The sequence below is a fragment of the Haliotis cracherodii genome, unplaced genomic scaffold (genome assembly GCF_022045235.1).
Source record: "Haliotis cracherodii isolate W230 unplaced genomic scaffold, xgHalCrac1.p SCAF_1, whole genome shotgun sequence".
Lineage (NCBI taxonomy): Eukaryota > Metazoa > Mollusca > Gastropoda > Lepetellida > Haliotidae > Haliotis > Haliotis cracherodii.
Window position 1 is genome coordinate 88,794,322 of NW_027266264.1, and position 25,777 is coordinate 88,820,098.

The 25,777-nt window shown below is 41.7% G+C and overlaps 1 protein-coding gene across 4 annotated transcripts in view; it reads left to right on the plus strand.

The window, feature by feature from the left end:
- LOC139470447 (kin of IRRE-like protein 2) overlaps window positions 1-25,777 on the plus strand; it is a 323,048-nt gene that overhangs the window by 244,875 nt on the left and 52,396 nt on the right. For all 4 annotated transcript variants that reach the window (XM_071252857.1, XM_071252870.1, XM_071252879.1 and 1 more), the window contains one exon: window positions 6,974-7,092. In XM_071252857.1, the coding sequence (XP_071108958.1) occupies window positions 6,974-7,092 (119 nt within the window). The remainder of the gene's footprint in view (window positions 1-6,973; window positions 7,093-25,777) is intronic.

Sequence of the window (25,777 nt, forward strand, 5' to 3'; positions counted from 1 at the left end):
AATATGTTCTGGTTCAATATGCCCTGGTTCAATATGTCCTGGATCAATATGTCCTGGATCAATATGTCCTGTATCAATATGTCCTGGATCAATATGTCCTGGTTCAGTATGTCCTGGTTCAATATGTTCTGGTTCAATATGCCCTTAATCAATGTCCTGGATCAATATGTCCTGGTTCAATACGTCCTGGTTCAATATGTTCTGGTTCAATATGTTCTGGTTCAATATGTCCTGAATCAATATGTCCTGGATCATATGTCCTGGTTCAATATGTCCTGGTTTAATATGTTCTGGTTCAATATGCCCTTAATCAATATGTCCTGATTCAATATGTCCTTGTTCAATATGTCCTGAATCAATATGTCCTGGATCAATATGCCCTAAATCAATATGTCCTGATTAAATATGTTCTGGTTCAGTATGCCCTGGTTCAATATGTCCTGGATCAATATGTCCTGATTCATTATGTCCTGGATCAATATGTCCTGTATCAATATGTCCTGGATCAATATGCCCTTAATCAATATGTCCTGGTTTAATATGTTCTGGTTCAATATGCCCTGGTTCAGTATGTCCTGGATCAATATGTCCTGATTCATTATGTCCTGGATCAATATGTCCTGTATCAATATGTCCTGGATCAATATGTTCTGGTTCAATATGCCCTTAATCAATATGTCCTGGATCAATATGTCCTGGTTCAATACGTCCCGGTTCAATATGTTCTGGATCAATATGACCTGGATCAATATGTCCTGGTTCACTATGTCTTGGATCAATATGACCTGGATCAATATGTCCTGGTTCAATATGTCCTAATTTTATATGTCCTGGTTCAATATGAACTATATGACTGTTCCAATGGACACTGTGTGCCAACATGTTCCCCTCACTGTACTCTTTCTTTATGATTAGATGAAATAAAATAAAAAAGTTACATAAAGAATGCATGGGTAGTAGTTTACTGTTGAAGTGTGTGGACTATCTGTGTTTGATGTGTGAGCAGATCATGCACGTCTGGGGTGTATTAGAGAAGCATCGCAGAGGGCCTTTGATCTGACCGAAACTGTTAAGTTACGGACTTCGTTTGATTTGCATGCTTTCAACTTTATCCAGTGTAGTACTTGTGTTAGCTCCAACTTATGAATATATTTTTGAAAAAAGACCATTCACTTATCCTCCCTCTCAATGGAGGATGAAGCATAATGACTTTGTCAGGATGAGAGATGATCAGCTTTCATGTTGATAGAACAAGGAAACTATTGCACCACTCTCCACCTTGTCTTATGATTACTTTGGAGCCAGCTTACCCAGCTAGCAATAGTGACCATTTTATGTAATACCTGCTGCTAATAATACATGTATCATAATAATACCCTGACATTCAGTGGAATGACTATCACAGTCCTGCAGTAGGTGTGCCTTGGCCTTCAATAGGATGACTCATGCAGGCCCACAGTAGATGTACAGTGAAATTTAGTAGGATGACTGATGCAGTCCTACAGTAAGTGGTCTTCAGTGGGATGACTGATGCAGTCCTACAGTAGTTGACTTTCAGTTGGATGACTGATGCAGTCCTACAGTAGATGACCTTCAGTTGGATGACTGATGCAGTCCTACAGTAGTTGACCTTCAATGGGATGGCAGATGCAGTCCTACAGTAGATGACCTTCAGTGGGATGACTAATGCAGTCCTACAGTAGTTGACCTTCAATGGTATGACTCATGCACTCCTACAGTAGTTGACCTTCAGTGGGATGACTATTGCAGTCCTAAATAGTTGACCTTCAATGGGATAGCAGATGCAGTCCTACAGTAGTTGACCTTCAGTTGGATGACTAATGCAGTCCTACAGTAGTTGACCTTCAGTGGGATGACTAATGCAGTCCTACAGTAGTTGAGCTTCAGTGGGATGACTCATGCAGTCCTACAGTAGATGACCTTCAGTGGGATGACTTATGCAGTCCTACAGTAGTTGACCTTCAGTGGGATGACTTATGCAGTCCTACAGTAATTGACCTTCAGTGGGATGACTAATGCAGTCCTACAGTAGTTGACCTTCAGTGGGATGACTAATGCAGTCCTACAGTAGTTGACCTTCAGTGGGATGACTCATGCAGTCCTACAGTAGTTGACCTTCAGTGGGATGACTAATGCAGTCCTACAGTAATTGACCTTCAGTGGGATGACTTATGCAGTCCTACAGTAGTTGACCTTCAGTGGGATGACTCATGCAGTCCTACAGTAGTTGACCTTCAGTGGGATGACTAATGCAGTCCTACAGTAGTTGACCTTCAGTGGGATGACTTATGCAGTCCTACAGTAGTTGACCTTCAGTGGGATGACTCATGCAGTCCTACAGTAGTTGACCTTCAGTGGGATGACTTATGCAGTCCTACAGTAGTTGACCTTCAATGGGATGACTCATGCAGTCCTACAGTAGTTGACCTTCAGTGGGATGACTTATGCAGTCCTACAGTAGTTGACCTTCAGTGGGATGACTTATGCAGTCCTACAGTAGTTGACCTTCAGTGGGATGACTAATGCAGTCCTACAGTAGTTGACCTTCAGTGGGATGACTTATGCAGTCCTACAGTAGTTGACCTTCAATGAGATGGCAGATGCAGTCCTACAGTAATTGACCTTTAGGGGGATGACTAATGCAGTCCTACAGTAGTTGACCTTCAGTGGGATGACTTATGCAGTCCTACAGTAGTTGACCTTCAGTGGGATGACTCATGCAGTCCTACAGTAGTTGACCTTCAGTGGGATGACTCATGCAGTCCTACAGTAGTTGACCTTCAATGGGATGACTCATGCAGTCCTACAGTAGTTGACCTTCAATGAGATGGCAGATGCAGTCCTACAGTAGTTGACCTTCAGTGGGATGACTTATGCAGTCCTACAGTAGTTGACCTTCAGTGGGATGACTATAGCAGTCCTACAGTAGTTGACCTTCAGTGGGATGACTTATGCAGTCCTACAGTAGTTGACCTTCAGTGGGATGACTTATGCAGTCCTACAGTAGTTGACCTTCAGTGGGATGACTAATGCAGTCCTACAGTAATTGACCTTCAGGACTCATGCAGTCCTACAGTAGTTGACCTTCAGTGGGATGACTTATACAGTCTTACAGTGGGTGACCTTCAATGGGATGCCGTGTGTTTGACCCCTTTTGCAGGCAACCTCTCCTTATCCCCAGTGGATTCCTGTTTCTCACTAAGCTTGAACAATCGATAGCATACTTAGTGTCTCTAAGGTTCTGTGTATATTGTCAGTATGATTCTAATATTGTTAATTTTAAAGACAGATCAAATTTAATAATGCCTTCAGTCTAGTTTGATTTACAGCATGGTGGAAAGTCAGGACACAGACACCTTCCATCACAACAAATTCATGGTTGACCAATCCTTAGTTTACCATGAAAGGGTCCCAACACGTACCCTTTTTTAACATCTTATGGTATGATGCGGCAGGGGATCAAACCCCCGACCTTCTGATCTGGGCATACACTAGACCACGGGGGTGGTCTCTAGTAATAAAATATAGTGATTATGTCATTATGAATGCTAGTTGTGTAATGTTATGATGATATCGACATTAAGAATGCTTGTCATGCAATGCAATAATGATATCTTTTTGTAGAATGCTAGTTGTGCAATGTAATAGTGCATGATAGGATATAATTATGAAGAAGGATATGAAGAGTACATGTCAAGCAATGTAATAATGTGAACGAATGTTAAAAATATAAGCCCTGCAATGTTATGATGATATCAATATGCAATATGCCACCAAACTCCCTAAAAATGTGCCACCATTGACCTCAGGGAAACTCCCTTGTGCCACAGAGCCCAGGGAAACTCCCTTGTGCCACAGAGATCAGGGACAGTCCCTTGTGCCAAAATGGACCTTGGGGAAACTCCCTTGTGCCATAGAGATCAGGGAAACTCCCTTGTGCCCCCATAGACCTCAGGGAAACTCCCTTGTGCCACCATGAACCTCGGGGAAACTCCCTTGTGCCACAGAGCTCAGGGAAACTCCCTTGTGCCAAAGTGCTCAGGGAAACTCCCTTGTGCCACAGAGATCAGGGAAACTCCCTTGTGCCAAAATGGACCTTGGGGAAACTCCCTTGTGCCATCATGGACCTCAGGGAAACTCCCTTGTGCCACCATGAACCTCAGGGAAACTCCCTTGTGCCACCATGGAACTCGGGAAAACTCCCTTGTGCCACCATGGACCTCAGGGAAACTCCCTTGTGCCACCATGGACCTCAGGGAAACTCCCTTGTGCCACAGAGCTCAGGGAAACTCCCTTGTGCCACAGAGATCAGGGAAACTCCCTTGTGCCAAAATGGACCTTGGGGAAACTCCCTTGTGCCACCATGAACCTCAGGGAAACTCCCTTGTGCCACCATGGACCTCGGGGAAACTCCCTTGTGCCACCATGAACCTCAGGGAAACTACCTTGTGCCACCATGGACCTCAGGGAAACTCCCTTGTGCCATCATGGACCTCAGGGAAACTGCCTTGTGCCACCATGGACCTCAGGGAAACTCCCTTGTGCCACAGAGATCAGGGAAACTCCCTTGTGCCACAGAGCTCAGGGAAAACTCCCTTGTGCCACCATGGACCTCAGGGAAACTCCCTTGTGCCACCATGGACCTCAGGGAAACTCCCTTGTGCCACAGAGATCAGGGAAACTCCCTTGTGCCACAGAGATCAGGGAAACTCCCTTGTGCCAAAATGGACCTTGGGGAAACTCCCTTGTGCCACCATGAACCTCAGGGAAACTCCCTTGTGCCACCATGGACCTCGAGGAAACTCCCTTGTGCCACCATGAACCTCGGGGAAACTCCCTTGTGCCACCATGGACCTCAGGGAAACTCCCTTGTGCCACCATGGACCTCAGGGAAACTCCCTTGTGCCACAGAGATCAGGGAAACTCCCTTGTGCCACAGAGCTCAGGGAAACTCCCTTGTGCCAAAATGGACCTCGGGGAAACTCCTTTGTGCCACCTTGGACCTCAGGGAAATTCCCTTGTGCCACAGAGCTTAGGAAACTGTTGCATTACCAATGAGTTTGAGTATGTCTTCTCATATTGTCAAGGTGGTGGATCAATATATCACCTAACTTCCCAGGTGTCCCTGAATGAATAACCTCTACATGATTTCAGTAACTGAGAATACATCATGTTGATACTGACCAGCAAATAGACTGATTGACAGCAGATTCATCAATGATTGCATCAATGTACAAACTGTGGGCTGTATGTGTTGATGTCGAACGTCAGCTGATAATCACATGAATGTACACCAACTTTCCCCTCTGAACATCTCCCGGTCTTTGAGTGTCATCTTTACAAATCGTCCTGAATGACATGTTCCAGGTGGACTCACACACTGTATATTAATCTCTACATTCCAAGTGACATTTGTATGATCCCTGTGAAGGACGGGGATGATCTGCCTCCAGGTGGATGTGTGTTGCCATGAACTGGGCAAGCTGTCATGAGGCTGTCATGAGGCCGTCATGAGGCTGTCATGTAAATTGGTGAAGTGAAGAGTTCCTGAAGCCATCATCCAATGTTGATTCAAGGAGACATGATATTGTGCTAAAATCATTGATTCAAGGAAGTTTAAGAACCTCGCAACTGAATCTCTCATATTTTTTGTCAGTTTAGTAGAAATTGAAAGTATATAAATCATTAAAATTATTGAGTAGTGGTGGTTGAGTTGCAACAAAATTTCCTTTATTTTCATCAATATGATTTTCATCCATGAAGTATCAGTTATATACATCATGTATGCTTCAATGTCAGTTATATACATCATGTATGCTTCAATGTCAGTTATATACATCATGTATGCTTCAATGTCAGTTATATACATCATGTATTCTTCAGTGTCAGTTATATACATCAAGTATGCTTCAATGTCAGTTATGTACATCATGTATGCTTCAATGTCAGTTATATACATCATGTATGCGTCAGTGTCAGTTATATACATCATGTATGCTTCAATGTCAGTTATACACATCTTGTATGCTTCAATGTCAGTTATATACATCATGTATGCTTCAGTGTCAGTTATATACATCAAGTATGCTTCAATGTCAGTTATATACATCATGTATGCTTCAATGTCAGTTATATACATCAAGTATGCTTCAATGTCAGTTATATACATCATGTATGCTTCAATGTCAGTTATATACATCATGTATTCTTCAGTGTCAGTTATATACATCATGTATGCTTCAATGCCAGTTATACACATCTTGTATGCTTCAACGTCAGATATATACATCATGTATGCTTCAATGTCAGTTATATACATCATGTATTCTTCAGTGTCAGTTATATACATCATGTATGCTTCAATGTCAGTTATACACATCTTGTATGCTTCAATGTCAGTTATATACATCAAGTATGCGTCAATGTCAGTTATATACATCATGTATGCTTCAATGTCAGTTATATACATCAAGTATGCTTCAATGTCAGTTATATACATCATGTATGCTTCAATGTCAGTTATACACATCTTGTATGCTTCAATGTCAGTTATATACATCATGTATGCTTCAATGTCAGTTATATACATCAAGTATGCTTCAATGTCAGTTATATACATCATGTATGCTTCAATGTCAGTTATATACCTCATTTATTCTTCAGTGTCAGTTATATACATCATGTATGCTTCAATGTCAGTTATATACATCATGTATGCTTCAATGTCAGATATATACATCACATATGCTTCAGTGTCAGTTATATGAACAGCAGTTCAAAATGTAGTTGAAGTTTTTCTGGCTGTGTCACTTGAGTGAGATTTTAGGTTTTCATATAAATGCAAGATTTCATTCCTGAATACGTAATACAAATGTTGTCCACAAAACAAGTGTGGTACATAATACAAGTGTTATATATAATACAAGTGTTGTATCCACTGTTGTGCCTGCAGAGCCAGTCGACCTGCCGCCTCCAGAGCCGGAGTTCCTAACTGTGCCCAACAACATCACCGTGCGCGAAGGGGAACTTGCAAAGTTGCCATGCTCCGTGCTGCACCTGGGAACAAAACAGGTAACAGACACCTCGTAAAGTACACTTAGATATATCCTGCAATACAGACACCTCGTAAAGTACACTTAAGATATATCCTGCAATACAGACACCTCGTAAAGTACACTTAGATATATCCTGCAATACAGACACCTCGTAAAGTACACTTAAGATATATCCTGCAATACAGACACCTCGTAAAGTACACTTAAGATATATCCTGCAATACAGACACCTCGTAAAGTACACTTAGATATATCCTGCAATACAGACACCTCGTAAAGTACACTTAAGATATATCCTGCAATACAGACACCTCGTAAAGTACACTTAAGATATATCCTGCAATACAGACACCTCGTAAAGTACACTTAAGATATATCCTGCAATACAGACACCTCGTAAAGTACACTTAAGATATATCCTGCAATACAGACACCTCGTAAAGTACACTTAAGATATCTCCTGCAATACAGACAGCTGGCATAGTACACTTAAGATATCTCCTGCAATACAGACAGCTGGCATAGTACACTTAAGATATCTCATGCAATACAGACAACTTGCATAGTACACTTAAGATATCTCATGCAATACAGACAGCTGGCATAGTACACTTAAGATATCTCCTACAATACAGACAGCTGGCATAGTACACTTAAGATATCTCCTGCAAAGAGACAGCTGGCATAGTACACTTAAGATATCTCCTGCAATACAGACAGCTGGCATAGTACACCTAAGATATCTCCTGCAATACGGTCAGCTGGCATAGTACACTGAAGATATCTCTTGCAATACGGACAGCTGGCATAGTACACTTAAGATATCTCCTGCAATACAGACAGCTGGTGTAGAACACCTTACCGTCTCCTGCAATACAGACAGCTGGCACAGTAGTCTAGTAAGTATTGTAATCCCTGGATACTACAGGCGTCTAATGTTATCCAAGTGTCTTGTCAGTGTCCAAGTGATGATGCAGCTGATTAATGTTATATGTAGTTTAACAAGAATAGTTGCTGCAGCTTATTTGATGTGAGAAAGGGGGGCTATAATGTCTCTTTACATGACCGTGAGACGTTTTCTAAAACAAACACATGACACACTGACATCATGTCTGTCACACAGAACAAACACATGACACACACTGACATCATGTCTGTCACACAGAACAAAAACATGACACACACTGACATCATGTCTGTCACACAGAACAAACACATGACACACTGACATCATGTCTGTCACACAGAACTTGTGTGACTGTGTGACTGATATGATGTCAGTGTTTCATGTGTTTGTTCTGTGTGACATACACAAAGCCACAACACAAAACTTTAGATGATTGCATCACACAATAGCTGATTGTTCCTTTTTAATAAACATGAGTCATAAATGATGTATCATGACATGATACCAGTTAATACCATAGTGTGTAGTTAAGTATTCAGGCATTAAATGTACATCTACACAGACGACTGGGCGCCGACATGAATTCGTTCTGAAAAGGCCAAGGTAGCAGGTCAGGGAATATTTATAGAAAATGGAAACTAATCACTCCTTGTTCTGTTTGTGATACTCATAAGTTTTGTGTAAGATGCATTGAGGCAATGCACATATAAAAGATATTGATTTGGGTACACATGTATGTCCTGTGTTACATCCGTACATCGCCAACAAAACAAGGATAGCCTTGTATTGATTTGATGAGGGATACAACTGCCATGTTGATGTGACCCTTGCGAACACAGACGTCACAGGCTATTTAACAAACCTTCTGTCTGATGTGGCCGATACAGCACTGTATCAGTTCTTCCATTGAAGGTTGGGAAGACCCATCTCAAGCCAAGGGGGAGTCAGTCAGAGAAATCATTGTGGTTGTGTGGCATTACAGTGACCTGCTACTTGCCTGCACTTACTGAGGGATGGCTGAATCAGCCACTACCTTCACACAATATTTAACTAAAATGTGTTCATTAACAAGCAATAGAGAATGGTATATGTTTTATTGTTTTTTCTTGGAAAATGACCTAATGCACTTTAGTGGGTGAAGAGTTGTGCTGAAGGGAATATTAGCTTTACTCTAAGACTGTACTGAAAGCAAAGTCTATGGATGTGTAGTAATTCTATACTCCTAATAGGCAAGTCTAGATATGTGGACAGTACGCTCCAGTCTCTTATAGGGACAACTTGTTCTTATTGTTTACATAATCTAGATATTATGATTTAAAGTAATAATTATTGCCTCAGAGACAGGTTGATGTGTAGATGTGTAGATGTTTCCACAACTAGAATGTAAATGAAAAGCTTCTTGAAGCTGAGATGATTTGGTTCAGTTTACGCCAGTGAAGGAATACTTTAAATACTTACCTTGATTTCATAAGTTTTCGCCTCCAAGTGTAGTTTTGGAGTTGATTGTTTTTATACCTCAGATGAATTATATGTGACTTATATGAATTGCAAAACTCTCATGATATATGGATCCGATCCTCCAGATGTACTGGTTATGTTCATATAGTTATTGGGTGTGCCTACTTCCTGGGGCCACTGGCTGTCCTTCTGCAAGGCCATGTCTGGTGCATGTGACTGTGCCTGTTGGAGCTCAGTAACTGTTTCAAAAAAAATATTAAGGTTTAAAATGTTATATTTAGTGCTGGCTAATCTACAAGAAAATAGTTCCACATTGTAAAGAGAGTATGTTTATTTCCATTCTACCACGACAAAATTAAATGCAATCCTTTGGTGCAAATATATTGAGTAAAATGGTTAAGGGGGGTTCCTTTGGATTGTTGAGGTTGAGGCGAACACAGATCATTGCCCTTCAGTAAAAGCTGCATATACTTGTTTGTGTGTTTGCTTGTTTAATGCCACATACGGCAATATTCCAGCTGTATGATGGTGATCTGTAAATAATAAAATTTGGACCACACAATCCTGTGATCAATATTGTGAGCATAGGTCATGGCAATTCGGATCTGGTCACATGCAATCAGCCGAGGAGCTGAGGTGGACCACCCAGTCCATTTAGTCGCCTCAGATACCGTCCATGGCTTGCTGGTATTCTTACCTGGAATCCCCACAGGTTCTGTGTATTCTGACATTATGTTCTTATAGCAATAACCGTTCCATGTTAAACCCTAAAAAAGCAAACCTTGCAATGTTTGGTTGTAAACCACCCATCATTGTTATGATATTACACAAGTCATCGTGGTTGTTGTCATACCAAATATAGGACATCACAGTGAGGTGAGGTGAGGTGAGGTGAGGTGAGGTGAGGTGAGGTGAGGTGAGTATCACCAGTGGTTGACAGGATGAGTGATAATTCATGCTGTGGGGTTAAGTGACAAATAATCAGTCTGCTCACACATTGCAAACCATCCAAGTGTCACTTGTCATCTCTTACCACAAGGCCCGGTGAATGTGTGAGTGAGTGACCACAAGGCCCACTGAGTGAGTGAGTGAGTGACCACAAGGCCCACTGAGTGAGTGAGTGAGTAATGACAAGGCCCAGTGAATGAGTGAATGAGTGACCACAAGGCCCAGTGAATGAGTGAGTGAGTGACCACAAGGCCCACTGAGTGAGTGAGTGAGTGACCACAAGGCCCAGTGAATGAGTGAGTGAGTAAGTGATGACAAGGCCCAGTGAATGAGTGAGTGAGTAAGTGATGACAAGGCCCAGTGAATGTGTGAGTGAGTGAGTGACCACAAGGCCCACTGAGTGAGTGAGTGAGTGACCACAATGCCCAGTGAATGAGTGAGTGATGACAAGGCCCAATGAATGAGTGAGTGAGTGAGTGAGGGATGACAAGGCCCAGTGAATGTGTGAGTGAGTGACCACAAGGCCCACTGAATGAGTGAGTGAGGGATGACAAGGCCCAGTGAATGGGTGAGTGAGTGACCACAAGGCCCACTGAGTGAGTGAGTGAGGGATGACAAGGCCCAGTGAATGTGTGAGTGAGTGACCACAAGGCCCACTGAGTGAGTGAGTGAGGGATGACAAGGCCCAGTGAATGAGTGAGTGAGTGACCACAAGGCCCAGTGAATAATGAGTGAGTGAGTGACCACAAGGCCCAGTTGTCTGAGTCACCTCAAATCCCTGTGCAGCGTTTCATCCCAGTGTCATGTCAGAATCCTATGTGGGTGTGAATCCCAGTTTTTACTCATAGTGATTCTTGGTTTGGCAGCACCATACTCGCAATTATGGTAACGTTCTAGAGTATGGTGAAGGCCTGGGGTATAGTGAAGGCCTGGGGTATGGTAAAGTTCTGGGGTATGGTAAAGTTCTAGGGTATGGTAAAGTTCTAGGGTATGGTAAAGGTCTGGGGTATGGTACAGTACTTGCATGAGGTGAAGTTCTAGGATCTGGTAAAGTTGTAGAGTATGGTAAAGTTCTTGGATGTGGTAAAGTTCTAGGGTATGGTAAAGTTGTAGGGTATAGTAAAGTTCTTGGATGTTGTAAAGTTCTTGAGTATGGTCAAGATCTAGGATGTTGTAAAGTTCCATTGTATGGTAAAGTTCTAGGATGTAAAGTTGTAGGGTATGGTAAAGTTGTAGGGTATGGTAAAGTTATGGGGTATGGTAGAGTTCTAGGATGTGGTGATGTTCTAGGGTATGATAAAGTTCTAGGGTGTGGTGACGTTCTTGGGTATGGTAAACTTTTAGGGTATGGTAAAGTTGTAGGATGGGTTTAAGTTATTGGATGTGGTGAAGTTCCAGGATATACTAAAGTTGTTGATGTAAGTAATGTACTTCATTATCCTCACAATGCTACGATACGTAACCTCAGACAAGAAGCGAAAGCATGACGACAGCCAGTCGACCAATGCAGATCAGTCGAGCGGATCTGCCATGAGGTACATCAATGATGCAAGGTATTTATGTACAGTTGTAAACACATTTCACTCAAATTAATAAGATGTTCTCAGAAATTAATCCTCGATTAATCAGTGTCAACTCAGTTTATTGCCTATTACAGTGATTGACTGATTGGACTATCATGTAGGTACGATATATTTACAGCAATCAAAACAAACAAAGCTTGTCAGTGTAGATAATCTTCATTGTGTTACAACTGCAGACAGAAACTGCTCAGTCCTAACTGTTGATCATGTCCGGTCAAAATTTAAGAATGTCCGGACAATACTTTTTAAATTGTGCGGACAGAAAAATTTGAATTTCCGGTAAGCAATATTTTAAACTGGACATTTGAGATTCCCAATCGGACATGTTCGGCGCATATGACGGTTTCCGGACCCCTGCTTCTAGTGTATGGTGATGTTCTGTGGTTTAGTAAAATTCTATGGTATGGTAAAGTTCTATGGTATGGTAATGTTCTAGGGTATGGTAAAGATCTAGGATGTGGTAAAGTTCCATTGTATGGTAAAGCTCTAGGATGTGGTAAAGTTCTAGAGTATGGTAAGGTTCTAGGGTATGGTAAGATTTTAGGGTATGGTAAAGTTCTAGGGTATGGTGAGATTCTAGGATGTGGTGATGTTCTTGGGTATGGTAAAGTTCCAGGATATGGTAAAGATCTAGGATGTTGTAAAGTTCTAGGGTATGGTAAGGTTCTATGGTATGGTGGGGGGCGGTCGGATAGCCTAGTGGTTTAAGCGTTCGCTCGTCATGCTGAAAACCCGGGTTCGATTCCAGACATGGGTACAATGTGTGAAGCCCATTTCTGGGGTCCCCCACCATGATATTGCTGGAATATTGCTGGAATATTGCTAAAAGCGGCGTAAAACCATTCTCACTCACTCACTCACTCACTCTAGGGTATGGTAAAGTTCCAGGGTTCGGTTAAAGATCTAGGTTGTTGTAAGGTTCTAGGGAAGGGTAAAGTTCTGGGTATGGTTAAGTTCGAGGGTATGGTAAAGTTCCAGGATGTTGTAAAGATCTAGGATGTGGTGATGTTCTTTGGTATGGTAAAGTTCTAGGATATTGTAAAGTTCTAGGGTATGGTAAAGTTCTAGGGTATGGTAAGGTTCTAGGGTATGGTAACGTTCTAAGATGTGGTGATGTTCTTGGGTATGGTAAACTTCCAGGGTATGGTGAGGTTCTAGGATGTGTCGATGTTCTTGGGTATGGTAAAGTTCTAGGATGTGGTAAAGATCCAGGGTATGGTTAACTTCAAGGGTATGGTAAAGATCTAGTGTGTGTTGAAGTTCTATGATATGGTAAAGTTCTAGGGTATGGCAAAGTTCTAGGGTATGTTTCAATTCTAGGATTTAGCAATGATCTAGGGTATGATAAAGTTCTCGTTTGTGGTAAAGTTTTAGGATATGGTAAAGTTCTAGGATGTAGTAACGTTCTAGGGTATGGTAAAGTTCTAGGATATGTTACAATTCTAGGATTTTGCTATGTTCTAGGGTATGGTAAGGTTCTAGGATGTGGTAAAGTCCTAAGGTGTGGTCATGTTCTTGGGTATGGTTAAGTTCCAGGGTATGGTAAAGATCTAGTGTGTGTTGAAGTTCTATGATGTGGTAAAGTTCTAGGGTATGGCAAAGTTCTAGGGTATGTTTCAATTCTAGGATTTAGCAATGATCTAGGGTAGGATAAAGTTTTCTAATGTGGTAAAGTTCTAAGATGTGGTGATGTTCTTGGGTATGGTAAAGTTCCAGGATATGGTGAAGATCTGGGATGTGGTAAAGTTCCAGGGTATGGTAGGGTTTTAGGATGTGGTGATGTTCTTGGGTATGGTAAAGTTCCAGGGTATGGTAAAGATCTAGGATGTTGTAAAGTTCTAGGGCATGGTAAGGTTCTTGGGTATGATAAACTTCCAGGCTATGGTAAAGTTTGAGGATGTGGTAAAGTTCTAGGGTATGTTACAATTCCTAGGAATTTGCGATGTTCTAGGGTATGGTAAAGTTCTTGGACGTGGTAAAGTTCAAGGATGTGGTGATGTTCTTGGGTATGGTAAAGTTCCAGGATATAGTAAAGATTTAGGATGTTATACAGTTCTAGGGTTTGGTAAAGTTCCAGAGTATGGTAAAGATCTAGGATGTGGTAAAGTTCCAGAGTAGGGTAAGGTTCAAGGGAATGGTAAAGTTCCAGTGTATGGCAAAGTTCTATGATGTGGTAAAGTTCCAGGATATGTTAAAGTTCTTGGATGTGGTAAAGTTCAGAGTAGGGTAAGGTTCAAGGGAATGGTAAAGTTCCAGTGTATGGCAAAGTTCTAGGATGTGGTAAAGTTTCAGGATATGTTAAAGTTCTTGGATGTTGTAAAGTTCTAGGGTAAGGTATGGTTCTAGGGTATGGTAAAGTTCTTGGGTATGGTTAGGTTCTTGGTTATAGTAAAGTTCCAGGATGTTGTAAAGATCTAGGATGTGGTGATGTTCTTGGGTATGGCAAAGTTCTAGGATGTGGTGATGTTCTTGGGTATGGTAATGTTCTAGGCTATGGTAAGGTTCTAGGGTATGGTAAAGTTCTAGGATGTGGTAAAGTTCTAGAGTATGTTACAATTCTAGGAATTTGTGATGTTCTAGGGTATGGTTAAGTTCTTGGATGTGGTAAAGTTCAAGGATGTAGTGATCTTCTTGGGTATGGTAAAGTTCCAGGATATGGTAAAGTTCCAGGGTATGGTAAAGTTCTAGGCTACGGTAAGGTTCTAGGGTATGGTAAAGTTCTAGGATGTTGTAAATTTCTAGGGTATGGTCAGGTACTAGGGTATGGTAAGTTTATAGGATGTGGTGATGCTCTTGGGTATGGAAAGTTCTGGGGTATCGTAAGGTTTTAGGATGTGGTGAGTTCTAGCGCATGGTAAGGTTCTAGGATGTTGTAAAGTTCAAGTGTATGGTAAGGTTCTTGGGTATGGTAAAGTTCTCGGGTATGGTAAGATTCTAGGATGTGATGATGTTCTTGGGTATGGTAAAGTTCTAGGATGTGGTGATGTTCTTGAGTATGGTAAAGTTTCAGGGTATGGTAATGTTCTAGGATGATGTAAAGTTCCAGGGTATGGTAAGGTTCTTCGGTATGGTAAAGATCTAGGATGTGTTGAAGTTCAAGGATGTGGTAATGTTCTAGGGTATGGTAAAGTTTTAAGGTATGTTACAATTCTAGGATTTGGCGATGTTCTAGGGTATGGTAAAGTTCTAGGTTTGGATAAAGTTCTAGGATGTGGTAAAGTTCCAGGACATGGTAAAGTTCTTGGATGTTGTAAAGTTCTAGGGTAAGGTTAGGTTTGAGGGTATGGTAAAGTTCCAGGAAGTTGTAAAGATCTAGGATGTGGTGATGTTCTTGGGTATGGTAAAGTTCTAGGATGTGGTGATGCTCTTGGGTATGATAAAGTTCTAGGATGTTGTAAATTTCTAGGGTATGGTAAGGTTCTAGGGTATGGTAAAGTTCTAGGTTGTGGTGATGTTCTTGGGTATGGTAAACTTCTAGGGTATGGTAAAGTTCTAGAATTTTGTTATGTTTTAGGGCTTGCATCCATTCTTGCCACATGCAGCTTACATGCTGTGATATAACAGAAATACTGTTCACTGCAGTGTTAAACCCCAGTCACAACAAGCATCCGCACAGTGATTACTATTGACATTGTGCCACTAAAGCCAAGTAAGGCTGAACTTCATGTGACTCATCAGTGATTGCTAACGTCCTGGTGTGTAACATTCAAACATGCTTGACCCATGTGCAGTTATTAAACACTTGAGCAAACCTCAATGATGTGGACACGTAGTGCATATCTAATCTGTCTTTGAAATTTGATGCAATTCATTAATTGTCTATATGCTGAGTCAGCATAAGCTCCTTTAACAGCACCTTCAATCATTGTGTAATGATCACATGCATGGTCTTGAAAGACAGCCGATGTAAAACAACTCAGGAACAATTAGGAACACAATTAACACCTCACTGTTTAGTGGGATATCAAATTAATCTGTGTACAGACACTGTCTCGGGGGGGACATTAACAATGCATACAGTGCTAGGCCCTGAATGAATCTGTCAGACAGAACAGTTTTTATTACACATCGTAATGGTATTATCCATTCCCCACTGTGTATCATTGTTAAGATAATGTAGTGTTTGTGCAAGGAAAATCTTGAATACCAATTCTATTTGTTCATTATTATCAGTGCTGAATGATTAAAGATTAATTCCATGTTGCAAGATTTGGGGGAGGTGGGAAAATCCAGGAGAGTGGAGTGCACTTCAGATATATATATCTGTAGTGATATTCTACCTGTGGAGATGTGTATCATTATTTACAGTTTAGGGATGTATGGGTGATGATATATTGTTGCAGGGAAGGTTGTGTATGATGTTTAGGGGATGTATGTGTGGGTGATGATATATTGCTACAGTAAAGGATGTGTATCATGTTTAGAGATACATGAGGGTGATATATTGCTACAGTTAAGGGTGTGTATCATGTATTGGGATGTATGGGTGATGATATATTGCTTCAGGGAAGGGTGTGTTTCATGTTTAGGGGATGTATGTTTGATGATATATTGCCTCAGGGAAGGGTGTGTTTCACGTTTAGGGGATGTATGTTTGATGATATATTGCTTCAGTGAAGGGTGTGTTTCATGTTTAGGGGATGTATGTTTGATGATATATTGCCTCAGGGAAGGGTGTGTTTCACGTTTAGGGGATGTATGTTTGATGATATATTGCTTCAGTGAAGGGTGTGTTTCATGTTCAGGGGATGTATGTTTGATGATATATTGCTTCACTGGAGGGTGTGTTTCATGTTCAGGGGATGTATGTTTGATGATATATTGCTTCAGTGAAGGGTGTGTATCCTATTTAGGGGATGTATGTTTTATGATATATTGCCTCATGGAAGGGTGTGTTTCATGTTTAGGGGATGTATGTTTGATGATATATTGCTTCAGTGAAGGGTGTGTTTCATGTTTAGGGGATGTATGTTTGATGATATATTGCTTCAGGGAAGGGTGCGTTTCACGTTTAGGGGATGTATGTTTGATGATATATTGCTTCAGTGAAGGGTGTGTTTCATGTTTTGGGGATGTATGTTTGATGATATATTGCCTCAGGGAAGGGTGTGTTTCATGTTTTGGGGATGCATGTTTGATGATCATGTGTCATTGGTTGTTGATTTATGCAAGAGCCCAGTGCTCTAGTCATTCATGGCTTGTAATGTTGAACATCTCGGATCACACTGACCTGTTAACAATAGTTGTTTCCTGCTGGACAATACTGAACAATACAGGACAATATTAAACCATACTGGACAATATCTTGTCAACTGAATACTGACTTTCTGCTTGGTTTTAACTTCACCATTTGGAAAATTGAGTTTCTCCATTTCCATGAGATAATGAGTGCCAGTCTAGCCAAGGTGGCTCCACAACATACTTGGCACATTCCTTGTTATGGCAGATCAATCCAGCACTTAGCTAGAATAAGAGGATTAACTTAGTGATTCAGGTAAAGAATTCAGGCTAATGGTATTCACAGTATTCTGGCAGACAAGACTTCTGGTCAGTCATTCTCTGTAGTGCATCCAGTCAGTACACTGACATTGCGTGCTATGTGTCCAGCACCTTTCATTTAAAACACATCTGTGACATCTTTCTTTTGTTTGAAAGCTCCATTATTGTTCAGGAATGGAGAGTTGTTCGTCAACTATACGTTATCTTGAACCAACATTTGAATAAATTTCCACTTGGAATAGACTGAACTACATTTTACATTTATTGACAAGTAAATAATGTCAATCTTTTTACAAAAACGTGTCACATCGTTTGATTTGAGGATGTGTAATTGTCAACCTCAGCTATGGTGGCACATGAAGGTATGGTGTGAAATTAACTATAAAATATTCTCATAATGTTACCAGCAACAATGTTTATCTTTATAGCAATAAGATAAACCTTGATGAGAAAAAACAAATCAAGTGATGTATTACATATCCTTGTTCGGGGCTCTATATTTCCTGTCATTCCTGTCAGCATGTGTTGACAATGTGCAAGCGATTGATGAAAACTAGTTCTGGACTCAAGGAAATTATGAAGAGCCATGAACCATGCATTGTAAATGTCAGCTCACGACGGAGCTTGGTGCACGTGCAACAGTGGCAGAGAATGTATTCCTCGTGCATCACGCAAGGGCGACTCACGTATAAATACAGTCTACAAAGAGTTCTGGTTTATTTTTCAAATATTTTCCACAACAGAATATTTTGTCAAAGGGTAAAAGTAGGGATGAGTTTTAAGTAGGGGAATATCCTTGTAACTCTATTCTCTTAAAACAATTGGCCTTGGCTCCTGCAGGGCCTCTCCTCCATCATTTGTAAGACATGGAGAGTTACTCGGACATTCCCCTCTACGTAATGTGTACAGCTCTATCCATGTAATGTGTACAACACCCTCCATGTAATGTATACAGCACCCTCCATGTAATGTGTACAACACTCTCCATGTAATGTATACACCACCCTCCATGTAATGTATACAACACCCTCATGCAATGTGTACAGCACCCTCCATGTAATGTGTACAGCACCCCCATGTAATGTATACAACACCCTCCATGTAATGTGTAAACGCCCTTCATGTAATGTATACAGCACCCTCCATGTAATGTATACAACACCCTCCATGTAATGTATACAACACCCTCCATGTAATGTATACAACACCCTCCATGTAATGTATACAACACCCTCAATGTAATGTATACAACGCCCTCCATGTAATGTGTACAACACTCTCCACGTAATGTATACAACACCCTCCATGTAATGTATACAACACTCTCCATGTAATGTATACAACACCCTCCATGTAATGTATACAACACCCTCCATGTAATGTATACAACACCCTCCATGTAATGTATACAACACCTTTCATGTAATGTATACAACACCCTCCATGTAATGTGTACAACACTCTCCATGTCATGTATACAACGCCCGCCATGTAATGTATACAACACCTTCCATGTAATGTATACAACACCCTTCATGTAATGTGTACAACACTCTCCATGTAATGTATACAACACCCTCCATGTAATGTGTACAGCACCCTCCATGTAATGTATATAACACCCTCCATGTAATGTATACAACACCCTCTTGTAATGTATACAACACCCTCCATGTAATGTATACAACACCCCCATGTAATGTATACAACGCCCTCCATGTAATGTGTACAACACTCTTCATGTAATGTATACAACACCCTCCATGTAATGCATACAACACCCTCCATGTAATGTATACAACACCCCTATGTAATGTATACAACACCCTCCTTGTAATGTATACAACACCCTCCATGTAATGCATACAACACCCTCCATGTAATGTATACAACACCCCTATGTAATGTATACAACACCCTCCATGTAATGTATACAACACCCTCCATGTAATGTATACAACAACCCCATGTAATGTATACAACACCCTCCATGTAATGTATACAACACCCTCCATGTAATGTATACAACACCCTCCATGTAATGTATACAACACCCCCCATGTAATGTATACAACACCCTCCATGTAATGTATACAACACCCTCCATGTAATGTATACAACACCCTCCATGTAATGTATACAACACCCTCCATGTAATGTATATAACACCCTCCATGTAATGTATACAACACCCTCCATGTAATGTGTACAACACCCCCATGTAATGTATACAACACCCCCATGTAATGTATACAACGCCCTCCATGTAATGTGTACAACACTCTCCATGTAATGTATACAACACCCTCAATGTAATGTATACAACACCCCCCAGGTAATGTGTACAACACCCTCCATGTAATGTATACTACACTCTCCATGTAATGTATACAACACCCTCCATGTAATGTATACAACACTCTCCATGTAATGTATACAACACCCTCCATGTAATGTATACTACACTCTCCATGTAATGTGTACGACACCCTCCATGTAATGTATACAACACTCTCCATGTAATGTATACAACACCCTCCACGTAATGTATACTACACTCTCCATGTAATGTATACAACACCCTCCGTGTAATGTATACAACACCCCCATGTAATGTATACACCACCCTCCATGTAATGTATACAACGCCCTCCATGTAATGTGTACAACACTCACCATGTAATGTATACAACACCCTCCATGTAATGTATACAACACCCCCCAGGTAATGTGTACAACACCCTCCATGTAATGTATACAACACCCTCAATGTAATGTATACAACACCCTCCATGTAATGTATACAACACCCTCCATGTAATGTATACAACACCCCAATGTAATGTATACAACACCCTCCATGTAACGTATACAACACCCTCCATGTAATGTGTACACCACCTCCATGTAATGTATACAACACCCTCCATGTAATGTATACAACACCCTCCATGTAATGTGTACAGCTCTATCCATGTAGTGTGTACAACACCCTCCATGTAATGTATACAACACCCTCCATGTAATGTGTACAACACTCTCCATGTAATGTATACAACTCCCTCCATGTAATGTATACAACACCCTCCATGTAATGTGTACAACACTCTCCATGTAATGTATACAACACCCTCCATGTAATGTGTACAACACTCTCCATGTAATGTATACAACACCCTCCATGTAATGTATACAACACCCTCCATGTAATGTATACAACACTCAGCCATTCCTCCTGTTTCCATGTTTGTACTGTCACATCTCTTGCCCAGCCATTCCTCCTGTTTCCATGTCTCCCTGCTGTACAGCAATACTGTGTATTTGTACTGTCACATCTCTTGCCCAGCCATTCCTCCTGTTTCCATGTCTCCCTGCTGCACAGCAATACTGTGTATTTGTACTGTCACATCTCTTGCCCAGCCATTCCGCCTGTTTCCATGTCTCCCTGCTGTACAGCAATACCACGTATTTGTTCGGTCACCTCTCTCGCCCAGCCATTCCTCCTGTTTCCATGTTTGTACTGTCACATCTTGCCCAGCCATTCCTCCTGTTTCCATGTCTCCCTGCTGCACAGCAATACTGTGTATTTGTACTGTCACATCTCGCCCAGCCATTCCTCCTGTTTCCATGTCTCCCTGCTGCACAGCGATACCATGTATTTGTACTCTCATGTCTCTCAAGTGTATTAAGTGTATTAAGTGCGATGTAATGTAGGTTTCCTGTGCTTTTTGAAGAGGTTCTCAACAGTAAGCTATGATGTATTGATCTCAATTGCAGTGTGAGTTCATCTGTGTCTCTAAAATTTATTAAACATATTTGTTAAATATGTCAACTTTTTCTTACATTGGTGTGGGATTAAATAAACCTTGTTCATGAGAATAATTTTGTATTCAGTAATTGCATACTCTTTTCATGCTCATTTTATTTTCATTTTATGCTCATTTTATACTCATTTTATACTCATATTTTGATCATTTTATACTCATTTTATGCTCATTTTATACTCCTTTTGTGCTCATTTTATGCTCTTTTTGCTCATTTTTACTCATTTTATGCTCATTTTTTGCTTATTTTATACTCATTTTATACTCATTTTATACTCATTTTTTACTCATTTTATGCTCATTTTTTGCTTATTTTATACTCATTTTATACTCATTTTTTTCTCATTTTATACTCTTTTTTTGCTCAATTTTTACTTATCTTATGCTCATTTTATACACTCTTTTCATCGCTGTTTCAGTCTCTTTCGTCAATTTTACTATTCAATTTTATTTAATGCACCCTTTACAATTCATCGTTAGTCCATGTGGTACTGATTCAGGACAAATATGGAGGGACCATTTCACCTCTGACACAGGACAAATATGGAGGGACTTTTGTCAAGTTGCAGGAATTCATAGATACAAGTTTCTCTGTAATGTCTTTTTTTATTTCTTCAAAAGAAGAAGAATCCACCTATGAATAATGATGAAATCAGACATCCAGCTCTGAGTAAAACCCACCATGTGACAAACTGCCCCACTGGTTAACAATCTCATCCAATATTAGCTGACATTTAGCTCTATACGGGTTCATAATTCCTTTGTAATAGCCAGCGCCTGCAGGAGCTCAGGTGTGATTGCAGGTAATACCTCTGTGCCATACTATCCTGAAAAGACCTGCGCATTAATGAGGGCAGATTGCCGTGAAGGGAGAGTAGACACATTGTTTGCTTCTTTCTGTTTTATTCTCCACAAAAAGGATTAGATGAAAGGCAATAATTTCCAGCATTTCAACCCAGAAAGGAACTATAGACATATCTGGCATGATGAGTGGGATGTTTGTGTGTTGCCTTCTTGCCAGGAAGTTATTCTCCGTAAGAGGGGCGGGAGTCTGCATATCTAATGACTATATCTAATGGTTATATCTAATGACTATATCTAATGACTATATCTAATGACTTTATCTAATGACTATATCTAATGATTATATCTAATGATTATATCTAATGACTATATCTAATGACTATATCTAATGATTATATCTAATGATGATATCTAATGATTATATCTAATGATTATATCTAATGCCTATATCTAATGATTATATCTAATGATTATATCTAATGACTATATCTAATGACTATGTCTAATGCCTATATCTAATGATTATATCTAATGACTATATCTAATGATTATATCTAATGACTATATCTAATGATTATATCTAATGACTATATCTAATGATTATATCTAATGACTATATCGAATGACTATATCTTATGACTATATCTAATGACTACATCTAATGACTATATCTAATGACTATTGCGTACGAGGTGATTTCCAAATTCAAACACAAAGGTTAACTTGAAATCGGTTCATACAAAAGTAAATTGTGAAATCAATAAATGACCCCTCAAGATTATGAATAATTGACACATCTACACACCACACCAGTATCTAAGTATAGTACCTTCCTGACGACTGCTTACATTGAAGAGTACCACATGTCTGTCTCACTGCCCCAAAACAATGCAATGAGCTTTTACCGAATGTCAGCAGAAACAATGTAACACAGTTACAGTCATTATTGAACAAAAAAATACACTGCCATATAACACTGTAGCCGACGCTACATTGTGAGGCATTCACCAATGTGCAGAATGTGTCACTGGCCCATGTCTTCCATCTGGAGTCCAGAATAGTGTGGGCAGCGGGCAGTAATTGGTGGATTTTAGACAGGTTTCAAATCCACACTTGTTATGTAGATGAGATGGAAGTCAGGTTGTAAAAGGCCTCAGATCTCCCAGGTACATGCCAGGATCATGTCTTTTTTGTTTAGAAACAACTACAGGAGATACCTCTAAGAACACATCCTCTGTCTTCTGTCCTCTAACACACTCAACATTTTACATGAGTTCATTCATTTGCTGCGACCGATATTCACTACAAATAAACTTACAACAATCTTAACATATCTTATATAAGGTTGATCGGTGAAAGGGGCTCTCGGGTAGCTTAGTGGTTGAAGCGTTCTCTCATCACACCTAGGACCCGGGTTCGTTTCCCCACATGGGTACAATGCGTGAAGCCCATTTCTGGTTTCCCCCACCATGATCTTTGACGTTTGCAGAAACCCATGAGCATAGGCATGGTGTTGATTGGCAGAATCTGGGATTCCAACCCATGATCAGAGGTAGCTGGCTTGTCCAGTTGACATGCGAATTGCAGCACCTTATTCAAACATGTCCCCTCCTTTACCTTAACATGACTGGATATTGTAGGCAGGTCCTGGGACAGAGGGGCTGATCATGGTCCGGAGTGCGGCATTCCAGACAGTCAGTATTGGGTGGTCATGGGTCCTTCCACCACCTGTGTGTACCTGTAACGATCAACCCCCCTCCACCTGTAACAATCAACCCCACACCACCTGTAACGATCAACCCCCCTCCACCTGTAATGATCAACCCCCCTCCACCTGTAACGATCAACCCCCCTCCACCTGTAATGATCAACCCCCCTCCACCTGTAACGATCAACCCTTCTCCACCTGTAATCGTCAACACCCCTCCACCTGTAATCGTCAACCCCCTCCATCTGTAACGATCAACCTCCGTCCACCTGTAACGATCAACCCCCTCCACCTGTAACGATCAACCCCCCTCCACCTGTAATGGTCAACCCCCCCACCCCCATCTGTAATGGTCAATCCCCTCCACCTGTAACAATAAACCGCCCTCCACCTGTAACGATCAACCCCCCTCCACCTGTAACGATCAACCCCCCTCCACTTGCAACGATCAGCCCCCCTCCCATCTGTAATGGTCAACCCCCCTCCACCTGTAACGATCAATCCCCCTCCACTTGCAACGATCAACCCCCCACCCCCCATCTGTAATGATCAACCCCCCCTCCACCTGTAATGATCAACCCCCCTCCACCTGTAACGATCAACCCTGCTCCACTTGTAATGGTCAACCCCCTCCACCTGTAAGGATCAACCCCCCTCCACCTGTAATGGTCAACCCCCCACCCCCATCTGTAATGGTCAACCCCCTCCACTTGCAACGATCAACCCCCCTCCCATCTGTAATGGTCAACCCCCTCCATCTGTAACGATCAATCCCCCTCCACTTGCAACGATCAACCCCCCACCCCCCATCTGTAATGATCAACCCCCCTCCACCTGTAATGGTCTACCCCCTCCTCCTGTAATGGTCAACCCCCCTCCACCTGTAATGGTCAACCCCCTCCTCCTGTAATGGTCAACCCCCTGTAACAATCAACCGCCTTCCACCCGTAATCGTCAACCCCCCCTCCACCTGTAATGGTCAACCCCCCTCCACCTGTAACGATCAACCCCCCTCCACCTGTAATCATCACCCCCCCCCTCCACCAGTAATGGTCAACCCCCTCCATCTGTAATGATCAACCCACCTCCACCTGTAATGATCAACCCCCCTCCACCTGTAATGGTCAACCCCCCCACCCCCATCTGTAATGGTCAACCCCCTCCACCTGTAATGGTCAACCCCCCCTCCACCTGTAACAATCAACCGCCCTCCACCTGTAATGATCAACCCCCCTCCACCTGTAATGGTCAACCCCCCCACCCCCATCTGTAATGGTCAACCCCCTCCACCTGTAATGGTCAACCCCCCCTCCACCTGTAACAATCAACCGCCCTCCACCTGTAATGATCAACCCCCCTCCACCTGTAACGATCAACCCTGCTCCACTTGTAATGGTCAACCCCCCTCCACCTGTAATGATCAACCCCCCTCCACCTGTAATGGTCAACCCCCCACCCCCATCTGTAATGGTCAACCCCCTCCACCTGTAATCGTCAACCCCCCTCCACCTGTAACGATCAACCCCCCTCCACCTGTAATCATCACCCCCCCCTCCACCAGTAATGGTCAACCCCCTCCATCTGTAATGATCAACCCACCTCCACCTGTAATGATCAACCCCCCTCCACCTGTAATGGTCAACCCCCCCACCCCCATCTGTAATGGTCAACCCCCTCCACCTGTAATGGTCAACCCCCCCCTCCACCTGTAACAATCAACCGCCCTCCACCTGTAATGATCAACCCCCCTCCACCTGTAATGGTCAACCCCCTCCACCTGTAATGGTCAACCCCCCCTCCACCTGTAACAATCAACCGCCCTCCACCTGTAATGATCAACCCCCCTCCACCTGTAACGATCAACCCTGCTCCACTTGTAATGGTCAACCCCTCCACCTGTAACGATCAACCCCCCTCCACCTGTAATGGTCAACCCCCCCCCCACCCCATCTGTAATGGTCAACCCCCTC